This window comes from Bos taurus, chromosome 24, assembly GCF_002263795.3.
Source record: "Bos taurus isolate L1 Dominette 01449 registration number 42190680 breed Hereford chromosome 24, ARS-UCD2.0, whole genome shotgun sequence".
Taxonomy (NCBI): Eukaryota; Metazoa; Chordata; class Mammalia; order Artiodactyla; family Bovidae; genus Bos; species Bos taurus.
Window position 1 is genome coordinate 40,489,746 of NC_037351.1, and position 16,631 is coordinate 40,506,376.

At 44.4% G+C, this 16,631-nt stretch overlaps 1 protein-coding gene across 5 annotated transcripts in view; it reads left to right on the plus strand.

The window, feature by feature from the left end:
* Positions 1–16,631, plus strand: part of PTPRM (protein tyrosine phosphatase receptor type M) — a 665,201-nt gene that overhangs the window by 159,725 nt on the left and 488,845 nt on the right. For all 5 annotated transcript variants that reach the window (XM_059881042.1, XM_024984488.2, XM_024984489.2 and 2 more), the window contains exon 2: positions 3,473–3,595. In XM_059881042.1, the coding sequence (XP_059737025.1) occupies positions 3,473–3,595 (123 nt within the window). The remainder of the gene's footprint in view (positions 1–3,472; positions 3,596–16,631) is intronic.

The following is a 16,631-nucleotide window of genomic DNA, read 5'->3' on the forward strand; positions in this document are numbered from 1 at the left end:
CAGCCACACTGGCTGCTGAACTGACTTATCAGAAACACCAAGTGAGGTACATGTTATATTCATTTCGTTGGTAAAGACATTGGGGTTCAGAGAGGCTAAATGATTTGTCTACAAACACAAAGTCAGTGGGACAAGAATAAGGAAGTGCCAGGTGTCTGACCCTGGAACCTGTTCACATCATGTCTACCCAAAGTTGCCTTGAAATCGAAAAGCTTCACTGTGCTCTCTGTCCCATTGCTGTTGACCTGACTCTTGGCTTATTTCATCTCAGTGGACCACCTTTGCTGTTTTAGGGTTCTTTGTCCGTTGGATGAAGGCCAGTGATGGGTCCCTAGGTGTGTAGGGAGACATAGGTTGGGGCAACAGGAAATCCAGTCTGTGCGACTTCCTGGTGGTTCCATAGTCCTGTGTGGATTCTCTGTTTTCCTTCAAGTGGTAAAAGCAGCTTTATATAATAGGGATATTATATCCTTGTACCAGCATTGTATTAGTCGTTGGGGTTTGCTTCAGCCATACCACCTCTCACCATTGTATTTGCTTATTGGAGAAGGAAATGGCAACCCACTCCAGTATTCTTGCCTGGAGAATTCCAGGGACAGAGGAGCCTAGTGGGCTGCCATCTATGGGGTTGCACAGAGTCAGACATGACTGAAGTGATTTAGCAGCAGCAGCAGTGCCAAGAACTGGTTCCTAAACCACATCTTTAACCAGCCTTCCGTTGTTTTGCTGATGCCCCAAGCTATTTCTCACTGCGTAAGATTGCACGGCAGGACTTTCATCAAAGTACTGTCTGTGCTTCCACTGGGGGTCCCTTTTCTGTCAAAATTCATGCTTCTTTCTTTCTTTTGAATATTACAAGTGCTACTGCTGTTTGGGTTTATTCCTGGAGCAGTAAGGCTATTTTCTATATCAAAATTAGGGCTTGCAACCAAGAGAAAATATTTCTCATAAATGTTTGCATAGTCTTCTAACATTTCTTACCCGAAATTGTAAAGTTGTTAGTATTACATGCTTGAAACAAAGCCACTCTGTTTCTGAACTTGTTAAAGCTGAATAAGAGGGAAATATAAATTACCAGTTGTTGTCAAGGTGAAGTATTGAGTTAATGCTGTGTCTTTATAATGAGTTTTCTGTTCCCAACAGAATGTTTAATTGGGCAGTTCTGTTAAAAGCGTTACAGAAGATGGTGTCCAGGGCCACTGGAGCTAGTGACTTAATACAAAGAGTGAAAGAGGAGGGACATTCTTAAAATGCCCCTATGTCCCTTGAACATCTTTTATCAGTGATTTGGAGGCTGACAGCAAGCATGCTTCATCAAACTTGCAAATAACCCAGACCTAGGTAGGATAACTTAACACCCAAATGACAAAATCAAGATTGCAGAAGCTCTCACCAGGCTGGAGAGATGTACTGACAACAGAGATGGGGTTTAGAAAGGGAAAATGTAGAAAGTCACTTCCCTTATTGCAAAGGGGAGAAGGGGCTCGATGGCAGAGGTATGAGGAAACGTGTGGGATTCCAGGCTCCAGGAATCCCAGGATGGGCCAGCCCTCAGCTCAGGCTGTTGACAGAGCAAGAGGTCAAGGGAAGTAGTCAGTCGAATTGGGGCTGCAGTACTGGGAGTCCCTGGTTTAGATGAGTGTTGATAAACTTGACCGTGTTTAGAACACCTGCCTCCATGGTGAAGGTCTGAGAGCCTTCTAGTGGGAGGGAGGGAGGGAGGGGAGCAAAACATGTTTTGCCTGGAGAAGCAAAAACATAGAACTTGACAGCTCTTTTTAAATAGCTTTCTTGTGTAAGAACGGGGATTTTTCACTGTTTCTTCACAGGGAAGAGCTAAGATAGATGGGTATACATTTCAGGAAACTGCATTTGGGCCTTTTTAAAGGAATTGTCTACAATCAGAGGGATGTTTTCTAAATTCTGGGTGCCCACCTGTTCAGAGGGCTTCCCAGATTCTGCTTGCTGATACAAGGGATGCCGGAGGTGTGGGTTCTATCCCTGAGTTGGGAAGATTCCCTGGAGATGGAAGTGGCAACCCACTCCAGTATTCTTGCTTGGAAAATCCCATGGACAGAGGAGCCTGATGGGCTACACTCTTTGGGGTCGCAAAGAGTCAGACGGGACTGAGCATGCACGCACCTGTTCGGAAGCTGTCTGTCTGTCTAGAAGGTTGTAGAATTGATGTAAGCAAGTGGATGGAAATTGGACTAGGGGACCCTATGTCTGAGTGTGTGCAACTACTTTATTATTATTATTTTATTTATCTTTTTGCTGCCAGGGCATATGGTACAGCCACAGTGAAATTATATTCTTACACTTGTGTTTTCTTGACCAGACCCTCAATTCTCGTCATTGGCAAGTGATTATAATTAATCTTTTAAATTGATATAATTAATAACATTCTATGATAATGGGCAGTAGAATTTTCATGATAATTAAGATGATTGATATAATCCTTCACTTTGGCAATGTGAAACTTGACGCTGTAATGATTCAGGGTAACAAGAGACATTTGAGAGGATGTGGGTGGGACTTTTTGAATCATCAGTGTGTCCCCAGATGCTGAAACAGCGGACCTGCTTTGCATATACTGCATTTTCTTTTATTCTTTGTTTCTTCATTTAAGTAGCTTCATTTTTAGCTTCAACATCCAGCAGATGTTTGCCCCATGTTTAATTTTGAATTTATCCTTGCCTTTAAAAATTGTGTGGACTGTAAGCAAATTTTTAATCTCTTTTAATTTTGAGACCTCGAATCTCCAAAGTATTAAAGCAAAACCTGTTTTTGTGTTAGATTTAGAATAATCCTTAGACAAATATTTTTCAAGCAAGGTCTACAATCTCTACTGTTTTGTCCCTGACCAGCATGCCAGTGTTATGATGGAAGTATTTCTCTTTTCATTTTTTGGACAAATTATAATTTTTTTTTCTTTTGAAGACATGTTGAATACCTAGGATGGTTCTATTAAAGTTTTGAACACAAGTTAATTATGCCAACTTCATATGAATCTGGAAAATATGAATTATAAATTTGCTTCATTTTTACTTTCAACTGGGCTGCCCCAGTGCTTTGCGGGTAAAGAATCTACCTGCAATGCAGGAGACACGGGTTCAGTCCCTGCGTCTGGAAGATCCCCTGGAGGAGGGCATGGCAGCTCACTCCAGTATTTTGGCCTGGAGAATCCCATGGCTAGAGGAGCCTGGTGGCCTTCAGTCCAAAGGGTCACAAAGAGTCAGACACAACTGAATGGCTATTACAAAGATGTCAGAGTCTTTTGGGGAAACAATATAATTTAGAATTATTGACAAGGCATGTCTAGTACTCAGACAACACTTACTTAGGATGCAGTGGGGTCAGGGTCAAATTGAGTTGAGCATCAATTGTGGGTTTACGGTTCTCTGCAGTCAATGTAGCTTATCCCAGAGGTCTAGTCATTATTAATATCACTCTCCTTTCTTTTACGTTTTAGGTGGTTGCCTCTTTGATGAGCCTTACAGCACATGTGGATACAGTCAGGCTGTAGATGATGAGTTCAACTGGGAGCAAGTGAACACTTTGACCAAACCAACCTCTGACCCGTGGATGCCATCAGGTTTGCTTTTAGTTTTAAGTTCTCTTTTTATAAACAAAGGTGCAGAAGAGTCTTAATATCACAGTCAGTGTCCCCTGGGTGTTGGTCGAATGAGGGAGGGTATTGGCTTTTGATTTTGGTGGCGAAGGCTGGTTATCTTATGAGGATGGTTCAAGAGAACCAATGACAGAGAGTTGACCCTTGTATCTCTACCTTTAAAGTCTAATTAAAGTTTACTTCCTTTATCTTTGGATTCATCCTTGCTAGATTAATGAGCATCACCCAATGGGATCCTTTCCCAGGAAGCAGAAATTATGGGAAATAGATTGATGTCTCTTCTGGCGAATGTGTCTGGTAGTTAGAACTCTAGCTGGGGAATCCAGATAATAAAGCCTCCATCACAAATAGGAGACCTGGGAAAGTGACTCACCTTGCACCTGGGGAATCTAGGAGGATGCTCGTGGTCTTGAAAGCAATTGGATAAAAAGGTCTGCGTACATGTGGATCCTTTTTCCACTGTAGAAACGCTTAGTAAGTTTTCTGATGAGTGAGAAACATTTGACCAGCTAGATTCTACTTTTTTTTTGCAAGGAAGAGCAGGAAGATGATGACTTACAGACTCTGATCAGTTGGAGGTTGATCATTTTAATAGACACCAGTTTTAGGCTGTGCGTTGCCCATCCCTTTAAAATGTTAGATTTGCAGATTCACTTAACAAATGGGGTGATGAGCGTACCCCATTCGGGATTCAAGCTGGAAGAGATGTTATTCTATATTGGGTTTCAGATAAAGCACAATTTTTATACTTTTTAAGTGGCTATTGAGGTCTTCATTCATGTATCTAGATTTAGCAGTATTTACATTTATTAAGTAGTCTTGGAAAGGTAGCTTGTGAACATGAAGTAGGTTTAATGGTGTTTGGTGATGCTTTTACAATTATGATGCCCACCACGTTCTTCCCACCTCCTTCCCACATTTAACTCCTTATAACTTCAAAGAGAGGAACCTTGAGCTCCTGAGCACTGTGGTTTCAACTGGACCTCAAATCTATGCTAGTTCTTGGTGACTTCCCCACAGCTGACCATCTCCTCTCCTGTCTCTCTCTTTCTCGTGTAAGTAAGTGCTTTTGAATGTTGTGTTTGAGTCAGTGGTTCTTTAGTTGTTTTTCCAGTCTAATCTGGTTTCATTCTTGTCAGTGATGGGGAGCTGGATGGGGGACATAGCAGCCCCCCTCGGGGGAGCTGACCTTTCCCAAGAGGCTTCTCACCCTGAAGGCCTTTGCTCTCACCTGCTCTTAATGAAAGAGTATGTGTGTGTGGAGTTAGGTGCTTGGCCCTCAAAAGCCAGTAAACAGGCCAGGTTGGTGAAAAGGAAAGTTTGCTTTATTTAAGCAGCAGCAGCAGCAGATGCCAGCAACTGGGAGGAGGAGGGGGAAGGTGGCGGACATCTGTCCAAAGACTGACTCCCCACCCCAACAAGCAGGGGGTGAGAGCTTTTATAGACGGAGTTGGGAAAGGGGTTACATGCAGAAACAGCACAGTCCTCTCTAACAGTCATCTTCGAATCGGTCATCAGTGGTCTGACCAGCAACACTGTGGTTGTTTTAGGTACAGTTCATCTCAGTTCCAGGGTCCATTTGTTCCCATTTCTTTGCAGTCAGTTCTCAGAAGTGTGGCAGCTCATGTCCTGGGTACAGTCTGGTCATCATGTAGTTAACTTCTTTACCCGGTGCTTTGGTATCTGTAAGACAACTCCTAGGATATGGCTCAGAATATTATCTATAGCCCCTGAGAAAGAACTGAAGGTCCTTGACTATGCTTAATGACTACATTATTATTATTTAGTCTCCTTGGACTGTTTTCCTTTGTTTCAGCATCTCTCACTGCTCTGAATAAACGTATCCTTTGCCTGAAGTTTCCCACAGACAGAAGGCAGGCAGAAGACATGAGACGGGAGAGGGGAGGGGAGGCAAGGACATAGGGTCCTGCTCCATTTCAGTCTCTCTCTCGAGCCTGGGTCCAGGGAGGTTGGGAGGATACTCAAATTCAGTCTTGGGAGTTTTCTCCACAAGAGTGAACCTGGGTTTTCTTTGTTTATTATTTTCAAATTTGGTGAACATTTTGTAATTCTCCACAGTAGGTACTTGGTTTCATCTTCGTGGTCCTTTAGATTGAAGTCTGACTTGAAAACGCCGACTTTTACAAAAGAGCCTCAGTAATGCTGGATCTTCAGCAGCCTCCGTTGGCTCTATTTTTGTTACAGGATGACCTGCCTCTCTCCGCAAAGGAGTGCAAGGAATAGCTTCTTGTTACCATTCATCCTTTTCTTCTTTGTGATGTCCCGTAAGACCATCTCACACCAAGCTGTCCAGGCTTTAAACACAGAAAGGGTGGGTTTCTAGCTGAGGCCATTACAAAGATGATAACACACTTAAAGACCGTCTGTGCTCCGGAGCAATCGGTTTGTAATTGAAGCAACACAGGTGAAGTGACTTTGCAAAGTTTTGGCCTTTGAAGGCCCTTCTGCCTTTGGAAGCATGAAGTGGAGGCATTTTAAATATTCTTCCTGAATTTATTCTGCTTCTGTTGATTAATAGAAAACTTGGGGATTCATATTAGGACTTCTGCGTGTGGGCTCTTAGCTACCCAACTAGGGATGAAACCCACGCCTTCTTCATCAGAAGGCACAATCCTAACCACTGGGCTGCCAGGGAAGTCCCTATAGCAGGTTCTTATCAGTTATCCATTTTATATTATAGTAATGTGTGTATGTCAATCCCAATATCCAAATTTATCCCTCCACCTCCTCCACCTTGGTAGCCATAAAGTTTGTTTTCTACAGCTGTGACTGTCTTTCTGTTCTGTAAATAGGGTCATTTGTACCATTTTTTTTGGATTCTGCATGCAAGTGATATCATATCCAATCACTTTATGTATTGCAGTGCATCGTGTGGTTTCACATGTAGACTAAAAGGTATTGATTATTTCATGGTACAGAAACATCCACACAAGTTGACAATGGTTAATGTTTTTTTTTATATTGTTAAAGTATTTGTATTTGGACCTTAGGGCTCCAGTTTTATGAAATGAATATTTGACATGCTCCATATCTTATGTATTAGAAGTGTGATTCTGTTTATAAAAAAATTTAAAGAATAAGTTCATCCTTGGGGCTTCCCTGGTGATCCAGTGGTTAAGAATCCACCTTGCAATGCAGGGAACGTGGGCTCAATCCCCAGTCCAGGAGGATCCCACATGCCATAGAACAGCTAAACCCATGTGCCACGACTACTGAGCCCATGCCCTGGAGCCTGTGCTCCGCCACGGTGAGAAACCCGAACTAGAGAGTAAGTCCCACTCGCTGCAACTAGAGAAAGTCTGTGTGCAACAACAAAGACCCCACGCAGCCAAAAACAAACAAATAAATAAATAAAATTTAAAATAGAAAATAATTTCATCCATAATATTGAAAAATTAAAGGCAGCTTACAACCATAGTGAATAGTGAAAGTCGCTCAGTCATGTCCAGCTCTTTGTAACCCCATGGACTATACAGTCCATGGAATTCTCTAGGCCAAAATACTAGAGTGGGTAGCCTTTCCCTTCTCCAGGGGATCTTCCCCATCCAGGAATCAAACCAGGGTCTCCTGCATTGCAGGTGGATTCTTTACCAACTGAGCTATCCGAGAAGCCCAAGAAGAAAGGCACTTATATCCCCATGGTATAAATAACCTCTAAAAAGGCTGTAATGAAACAAATGGGGCCTTAGTACTGGGAAAACCTCGGTGCTCTTCCAGCTTGTGCAGTGTGCATCCTGGCAACCTCGCGTGGCCCCCACATCTTCTTTTTACGTAACTCAAATTGGGAATGACAGGCTTGCCGATCTTCACGCAGGTGCTGTGAGTGAGGATTAAGTCATTTCCGTGGCTGCCCATGTGAAAGGCAGAGAGAGGCCCGTGCAGGATGTAGGAGCAAGGTAGACTCTTAGCACGATGACCCAGAAAATAGAAAAAATTTGCCTGCATATATTTGTTTTGGGAAAGATGATAGATTGACAGTCAGAGGAACTGCAGTTTCCTCTTGGGGCACATTCATCAGGCATACTTTCCTCTTATTAGGGAAGATGTCCCAGTGTATTCACACTTCAGAGCTTTTACAGGGCTTAGTGAGTGACAAAGACCAGACGACTTTGGGCTTGAAAAGACATGTTTCCTCCTTAAATTTCAATGTGTATCTAGTGGGTAATATTTTTGGCACAGAGCAGTCACACAGTTGTTTAATTATCTCATTCATTCTTTGAGTCTGTCAACATTCACAAATATTTATTGAACACCTGCTATGTACAAGGCATCGTTCTAGAGGCTTGGGCTTTGACACTGAGTGAACCCAATAAGGATGCTTTCCCTGACAGTGCCCCCACATTCTGGTGAGATGATTCTTGCATTGCCAAAAGACCAGATCCTATCCCTCACTCGTTAATGACTTTCTGGATGTAAAAACGTAAAAGGTAATAAACAATTCAGTTCATCAGACTCAGCACAGGGTAGCATGAAATTGAGCTTTCTTGGCTGTGCTGTCTCTTAAAAAGACACAAAAAACAAAAGCCGAGCCCCCCCCCCCCCCGCCCCCGCCAACAAAAATAAAAATCTCAGGCAAGTGGCAGCACAGTGTCTTCTCGTAATTCTCCCTTATCAACCAAAGTAATCTTGTGCACCCAGATAACTCCTAGCCATTGCTAGCACTTACTTCTTTGCTGTGCATCCTCTGATTTTTGTGATGGCCTTGGGAGGTCAGATGGCATTATCTCTGTTTTACACCTTATTAGGACTCAAGTTCGGAGAAGGCAATGGCAACCCACTCTAATACTCTTGCCTGGAAAATCCCATGGATGGAGGGGCCTGGTGGGCTGCAGTCCATGGGGTCCCTAGGAGTTGGACACGACTGAGTGACTTCACTTTCACTTTCATGCATTGAAGAAGGAAATGGCAACCCACTCCAGTGTCCTTGCCTGGAGAATCCCAGGGACGGGGGAGCCTGGTGGGCTGCCGTCTATGGGGTTGCACAGAGTTGGACACAACTGAAGCGACTTAGCAGCACCAGCAACAGGACTCAAGTTCAGAGGAAGTGCCCCTGCCCCAGGCTTATAGGTGAGAGGAAAAAAACCCTGTTTGCTGTTTTGAGTGTTGGGGGTAAACGTCCCACCAGAGCACTTGCATCTGGGGGGGTGGGGGCAGCCTTCAACCCAGGTGGGCGCTGTCTGGATCACCTTGAAATGGGCACGGAGGTTCTCCTTGTGGGGCTGTGCCCCTTCTGGGTCAGATTCTGGCTCTGGGTCTTCACAATCATGGACCTCACCAGGCTCTTTAGCTCTTGGGTCCCCAGTCTCCTCACGGGTGTAGGACGAGTTAGTTGTCCGCGTTTGTGGCGTAATGGCCAGGGGCCTGACTGTCGAGGCTGCAGCGGCAACAGTGGAGTCTGCCCTCTGCTGAATGAGTCCCCCAGAGGCAGAAGGCAGGCAGCTGATAAGCGGACAGACTTGGTGGCTCAGATGGTAAAGAATCTGCCTACCATGTGGAAGACCTGGGTTTGTTCCCTGAGTTGGGAAGATGCCCTGGAGAAGGGAACGGCTACCCACTCCAGTATTCTGGCCTAGAGATTTCTGTGGACAGAGGGGCCTGGTGGGCTACAGTCCATGGGGTCGGACACAGCTGAGCGTGTTTCACTTTATAGCACCATGGGGAGACATGCTAAGAGCTGTGAAGGAAAACTGAACCAGGACAAGGGCTTAGCGAGGGATGGGAGCAGCAGATAAGAACAGCTGCTCTGTGAGCAAAGATGGGGTGCCCTTGGGATCAAGGAGGCCAGGAAGGTGAGTGACCTCCCAAAGGGAAGAGCAGGGACAAAGACCTGGGGGCAGGTCTGCGGGGAGGGGACCATCAGCTCTACAGAAGCCCCAAGGCCTTGGGAAGGCATCTAAAACCCGCCTCCTGGGGTGATTGACCAGGGGAGCCCAAAGGGTCCACTTCAGGAACTTTGCCTCCTACCTGGCCCAGCACAGCGTTCAAGAAAAGCCCTCCTTTTATCATTATTAAGTGACCTTTCAGGAGCAGTAGGCATGAATCCGTCTCTTAGCTTAATTTGAACTCTGAAGTGGGCAGTTTCTGCTGATTTCTTATTTTCTCTTCTAAGTGATACCAAATAAGAAACAAAAGGTATAATTTCTGTATGGATTAATTAGAAAGCTGAAAGAAGCCCATTAAAATGTAAACCTATTTTGCCAGGATGGTGGGATTTGGGATAATTGTCCTGTCACGTATATATCACACATTTTTCTTTATAAGTTTAACTTCATGGTAAAAAAGATTATAAAGTACTTAAAAAGTCTTCTTTTGAAAAGTGTCTGGATTTTTAATAATTAAGTGTTCCAAGGGGGCCAGTGTATTCTGTAAGACTACTTATTTCAATAATTTATATTCAGTGTTCCCATGAATGCTTTCCTTTAGATTTATTCTAAATTCCTGTCTTGTCTGATTGGAAACTGTTACAAAAAGTTATTTCTGGCTATTTCTTAAATATTTGCTAAAAAGTATGCAAGTCAGCCTGTATCTATAAATATATATATTTTTAACATAGGTTTATTTCTTGGTTAATTTCTCGTAAAATTGTACAGGATGACATCATGAGTTATGTGAGAGCAAGTAATGGAATAAACAGGCAGACCAGTGGTGACAGAAACTGTAAATCTCTCTGAGTCTGAGTGGAGGAAGGGCGAGAGGGGCAAGGGCTGGGGTCCAGGGGGATGGGACCACCAGGCAGCTGTGGTTGCTGGGCTGAGAAATGCCCATCCAGGGGCTGGCGGGCACCCACGTTTCTATGTTCTGTGTGCAGGTGCCCTGGAGCTGGGCCGGGCCCTGTTGTCGGAATGAAGGAGGCTGGAGAGAAGGAATAGTCTTACAGTCTTCCAAGCTACCTTGGACAGCAGAGGGGCAGCGGGTGGGGCTGGGCTGAAGACCCGAGAACCCCTAGCCTGAGGTAGTCTTGCCCTCGGGTCCAGCCGGCGGCAGCCTCTCTTGATGGAGGGTAGGTGTTTGGGTTAGAGGGGTTTTGGGTGGGCTGCTGGGGTGATGGCTGGCAGGTGAACAGTGGCGTGAAGCTGCCCTCACACAGACACTGGCGTGGGAAGCACCTGGGCCATTCTGTGTGGCCAGGGGCTCTGGTCACCCCCGTCTCCAGCCTGCGTCAGGCCAGACCATCACAGGGGCGAGGTCTCCTTTTAGCACCTTCGGGGCCTTCCGTGGTTCAAGAAACGGAAGAGAATAAATATATTCAAAGATGAACTAGTTGAGCATGGGTTGTTCTTTTCATCATAAGCCCAAGAGGGAGATGAAGTCCCTTCCCTTTTTGGGGCTGTAGCCTGTGAGGCCCTGGGTGCGCTTATGGGCACTGGATGTAGTGATGACGTGGGGCCAGTCTCCCAGAGCTTCTGCCAGCTCTAGTGGGGGTCTGGCTGCTCCCCAGTCAGAGGCCAGGGGCTGAAGGCCAGCGGAAGGCCTCCAGGAGGAGGCGGCACCCTAGAGGGTCCAGGGGAGCATGAGGAGCAGGCCAGAGCAGGGGGCAGGCCGGGCGGAAGGAGCACCCTGTCTGAGGCAGTGCTGGCCGAGGGCAGGGCACGGGAACTGCAGATGGTTGGGACCGCAGGCATCATGGACAGGGAAGAGGGGACTAGGGGGCGAGGCTGGAGTAAGGACCCCCCAACCCCCACAGAGGCCGCCCTGAGCTGGTGGAGGATTCCCAGGAAGGAGGCAGTGTGACTCTCGATTTCTGATTAGAGACAGCAAGAAGCAAACTGACTATGCACAGAGGGAAAGAATCTCTCATACGAGGGAGCAGAAAAAGATAGAAGAAGAAAACTTGGTTAGTAAGTAAGTATCACAAAGCAGAGAAATGTGTAGGAGAATTCCCTAGTTCTTAGAAGATTAATGTTACAAGTGTGTGTGTGTTTATGTGTGACAGAGTATGTGTGCACCCGTGGTAACATCTTGTGTGAACATGCTAAGTTGCTTTAGTCACGTGTGACTCTTTGTGAGTCCATGGACTGTAGCCCGCCAGGCCTCACTGTCCATGGAATTCTCCAGGCAGTAATACTGGAGTGAATAGCTGTTTCTTTCTCCAGGGGATCTTCCAGACCCAGGAGGGATTGAACCTGCGTCTTTTGCATCTCCTGCATTAGCAGGCAGGTTCTTTACCACTAGCGCCACCTGGGAAGGTGTTAACAGTTGTCAAATCGGGGTGAAGTCTATATGAGCATTTATCACGCTACTTTTTCAACTTTTTCTATAGTTTCAAAACTAAGCAAAATTTGCAATATAAACAGGAAACAAAAGAAACAGAGAGCTTCTCTGACTTCATACCAACATGATTCTTATCCATGAATGCCTCTTTGGCAAAAAGCTATCCTGTCGAATCTCATTGAAAATATTTATATTTAAAAACCCCAAGTTGACCCCTGTCTTCTCTTCTGAGCATCTCTGGATGATTCCTTGGTCTTTCCTGGAGAGGTTTAGTGGAGCTGACGGGCCGATATAAGTGACACACTTCAGGGAATTAATTTTAGGGCTTTCTAAAATGGGATGGATGCTTCACGCTGCAGTCTCATGCCTCAGTGGGTGAACCAGCTATAAAGATCGTTATCCCATTGGCAGCTATTTTGGTGGCTAACTGGAACTTTGTAAGAAGACACATAAGGAGTTATTACATTTTATTTTTGGATACATACTTGCATTCATTTGTATCCTGCCCATAATCTGGGACTGAGCACAGAAAAATTCATAAAGAATTTCTTGGCAAGCTCTGTGAAATGATTGTGCAGATCATTATTTTAAATAAGTGGCCTTTAATGCATAGTTGACTGAGATTTTATCCGAGGAGATGATGATAAATTATATCTTAAAGTGAAATTTAAAAGCTTAAGTGGCTGAAAGGGAAATAAATACGGCTATTTAGTTAATTGTCGGCTGGACATCCTAGCTCCCCTCGGTGGTGGGTGACACATCCAGATAATTCATTACTCTGCCAACTCTATGCCAGATGTACGGGGTCACACGTGAATACAGCGGCCCCCTCCTAGAGGATGCCCTGAAAAGTTGGTTTTTCCAATATCCTGTTCTTATTTGAGTGCTTCAGGTTTTCTAATACAGAGCTGCTTCTTAATTTGATTTTTTCCCTGGCGCCTTCTAGAGAGCATCTTTTCTTCTGTGACCCAGAGAAAATGTACAGAATATTGAAATCTTTGGCATAAGGCTTGGAGGCATAGACTGGGTTTGGTCCAGGCAATTTTGAAGCAAATAGGAGGAATCAATGAGGTCTTGGCAGATGCAGGCGGGCCGGGAGGGCGGGGGGTCGTCATCTTGGGAAGGGATGAGCCCGCTCCCACAGTCAGCCCTTTCACGCTGCTTCCTCTTCCCATCTCTGCTGACCGTGACACCTGTCCTGTTAAACACACACCTTGCGGAAATTGTGTCCCATCCCCGATTGTACTGTGTAAGCACAACGTGCCTGAGCTCCCGCGTTGGTCCCCGCGCACTGCGGAGTGACAGGCAGCAATTTGCCAGCAGGTCAATGACTGAGCTGATGACAAGTGACCTTTCTAACACTGCAATCAATGCTTGTTATTTGGAAAACAAAATGATACAGTTTGTATTTTTCAGCGGATGGGTCATGGGAGCAGCCCACCATTGACATGTGAATTTGTTACTGGGTCTGGATGAGTCAGTTCAGACAGGAATGTTAATTTATTTGAATTGATCTGGGTCTTGCTCTTATAAAAAGGTGTTGGACATTGGGTAATGGCACAAATGATTATGAATAATTGGTTTTACACGTCAGTCAAACAGGCATTTAGAACATTCGTTTTACACAGTAGTACTGTATACTAGCTTTGGCAACATATTTTGTTCAGGTTTGATGTTTTTCAGTTGTTTTGAAATTAAAAATGATTGAGATACGTGAATGTGTGTGTTTTTTGTGTGGTATTAAATGCCACATGTGTGTGGTATTTAAATAGCATCTCTCTGCATGTTTCCTGAAATGGTTGTTGAGGCCCTGTGAATACATGGTCGGGAGGGCACATAGCTTTGGGGAGAGATACTGGGAGGAGACTGGCTGCCAGCTCTCCTGTTCTGGAAACAGGGCGGCGTGTGCACCCCTGTGCCCTCTGTTGTGAGTGTGGCCGCACCTGCTGTGGCTGGCGGATGTGTGTGCAGGTGACACCTGTCCCTTTCAGGCAGAAGCTTCTAGAATCAGATTCCCCGTGATGTCTTCCCTTTGTCTTGCCTTGGTGATTCAGGTGCTTTTAGCCCAAGTGACAAAATGTAGAAACGATGCCCCTCCTCCAAAAGGCCTCTGCTGCCAACACACTCAGACATACATGGGCACCTGAGCGCTGGGGGCAGATGCCCGAGTGAGAGAAAAACTTCCTGTGTGAAGGCCCTGAGATTTGGGTATCGTGGGTTTTTTTTTTTTTTAATATTTTTTATTTAATTCATTTATTTGGCTGCACTGAATTTCAGTTGCAACATGTGAACTCTTAATTGAGGTACATGGGATCTAATTCCCTGCTGCTGCTGCTGCTAAGTCACTTCAGTCATGTCTGACTCTGTGTGACCCCAGAGATGGCAGCCCACCAGGCTCCCCCGTCCCTGGGATTCTCCAGGCCCCTTGCATTGGGAGCGCAAAGTCTTAGCCACTGAACAGCCAAGGAGGTCCCTTGGGGTTGTTTTTGAATGATTCATAAACTTTTTGGTCTGAGGACCCCTTTACACCCTTAAAATTTTTTTTGAATATCCAAAGAACTTTTGATATTCCTATTTTCTGGATTGAAAGGTTAAACTGAATAATTTTGATAACAGAGTACGTCAGCATACATTCCATTAGTCATCAGAGCAGTGATGTGCAACTCTTAGTAGTTGTGTGTGAAATGGGAATCATAAAATCGAACAATGCCCTATTATTATCAGGAAAAAGGTTTGACCTTGTGAACTCTTGGGGATTTCAGGGGTCCCTAGAAGATGCTCTGAGAACCACCAACCTAGACCATCTTATGAGATACATCTCCCTTGATGATTGACAGTTAAAGGCTTGGAGGAGTCTGGAAAGAAAAGAAAAAGAGGGAAGGATTTTGTAAATACAGTTGATCCTTGAACAACATGAGTTTGAACTGTGTGCTTCCACTTATATTCAGATTTTTTTTTTTTCAGTAGGAAACACTACAATACTGCAGGAGTCAAGATTGGTTTAATCACTGATTCTGACCTGAATGGCATATACAGAAGGGCCACCTCTAAGTTATACACAGATCTTTTGTCTGAGTGGAGGGTCCATACCCCTAACCCTTGCATTGTTCAAGGGTCAGTTGTATTGCAAAAAAAGCTATCCCTGAGTGTCACAATTCACATTTTATTTCTGAATAAAGACAGTGTAACTAGTTTGTTTCTATTATTGCAGAATATTCTTTCCTTATTCTAATAAATACTCATTCAAAGTGAAATAATGTACACAAGTTGCGTTGTATAAAGCCACGTAACTGTGAATGTTACTAGTTCTCTGAAGTTGGGTTTATGAAGTGTCATGCTGTAGAAAAATTTAAGAGTAGGGTTCATATTCATATACTTGAAATTGTTTGAGTATAGGTTTTCTGAACTGCGGTGGGTTGGATAAAGTGAATTATTTAAACTCTTTATGAGTAAGCCTGTATAAAGTCATTCAGTAGTGCCATTTCTGAGATTTTAAACTGGAACTGTTGTATATATTGTTGTGATAAAATAATTTCAACCCCTTTATTATGAAGTGCATAGTGACACAGCGATATAAAGATGGTTGAGCATCATTCAGGGTGACTAGGAATTGTGCTGGATAGAAATGGCATAGGAATTGATGACAGATTCGTAGGTGAACTTACCAGTCACACAGCTCCTATCAATAGCCCTGCTATGTAAGGGGATACATTTATTTCCAAAGACATGAATTCTAACAAGAATTTGGTAATATTTAAAAGGCATTGACTGACTCAATGGACATGAGTTTGAGTAAACTCCGGGAGTTGGTGATGGACAGGGAGGCCTGGTGTGCTGCAGTCCATGGGGTCACAAAGAGTTGGACATGACTGAGCAACTGAACTGAACTAAAAGGCATGATGGAGAAACATATCCTAAGTTTAATGTTAATATAGTCATGGAAAGAGTTACCAGGGAAGTCTAGTGATCTTTATAGGTTTTTACAACTATGAGAGATAGTTAATACTTAAGCTTGAGGATTCTTTATTAGCTGAGCCACAAGGGAAGCCCAAGAAAATTGGTTGAATGGGTAACCTATCCCTTCTCCAGTGGATCTTACTGACCCAGGTATTGAAGCGGGGTCTCCTGCATTGCAGGCGGATATGGGAGACCTGGGTTTGATCCCTGAGTTGGGAATATCCCCTAGAGAAGGGAGAGGCTACCCACTCCAGTATTCTGTCCTGGAGAATTCCATAGACTATATAGTCCATGGGGTTGCAAAGAATCGGAGATGACCGAGCACTTTTAAGCTTGAGGAAGAAGACAGATGTGGATGACCTTTCTAGTTCTTTCTAGCACTAGAAACTTTTCTCCTTTTTCAATAAATCCTTAGGAAGCACCTGCTGTGGGCAGGCACTGTTTTTGTGTCCCAAGTGATAATGTCATGAACAACCTCAGTGTGAGGAGGCGATGTTTTCCTTGACAGAAAGTATTTCCTTGATGAAGTTTTAAAATAGAATAACGCACTGAATGGAAGACAAGAAAATTAAACTCGTGCAGTGGCAGGGACTCACTAAGGATTAATTTAATCACTAATTGCCTACCCATTATGGTGGCTTTTGAAGCCTGGGACTCACTTTAGAAAGTCCTTGTTATTCGGAGTCCTGGCAGGCTGTGAATGCTTTAACAGGCTTCCTAGGAAGATCTGATGCAAAGAGCTGACTCATTTGAAAAGACCCTGATGCTGGGAAAGATTGAGGGCAGGAGGAGAAGGGGACAACAGAGGATG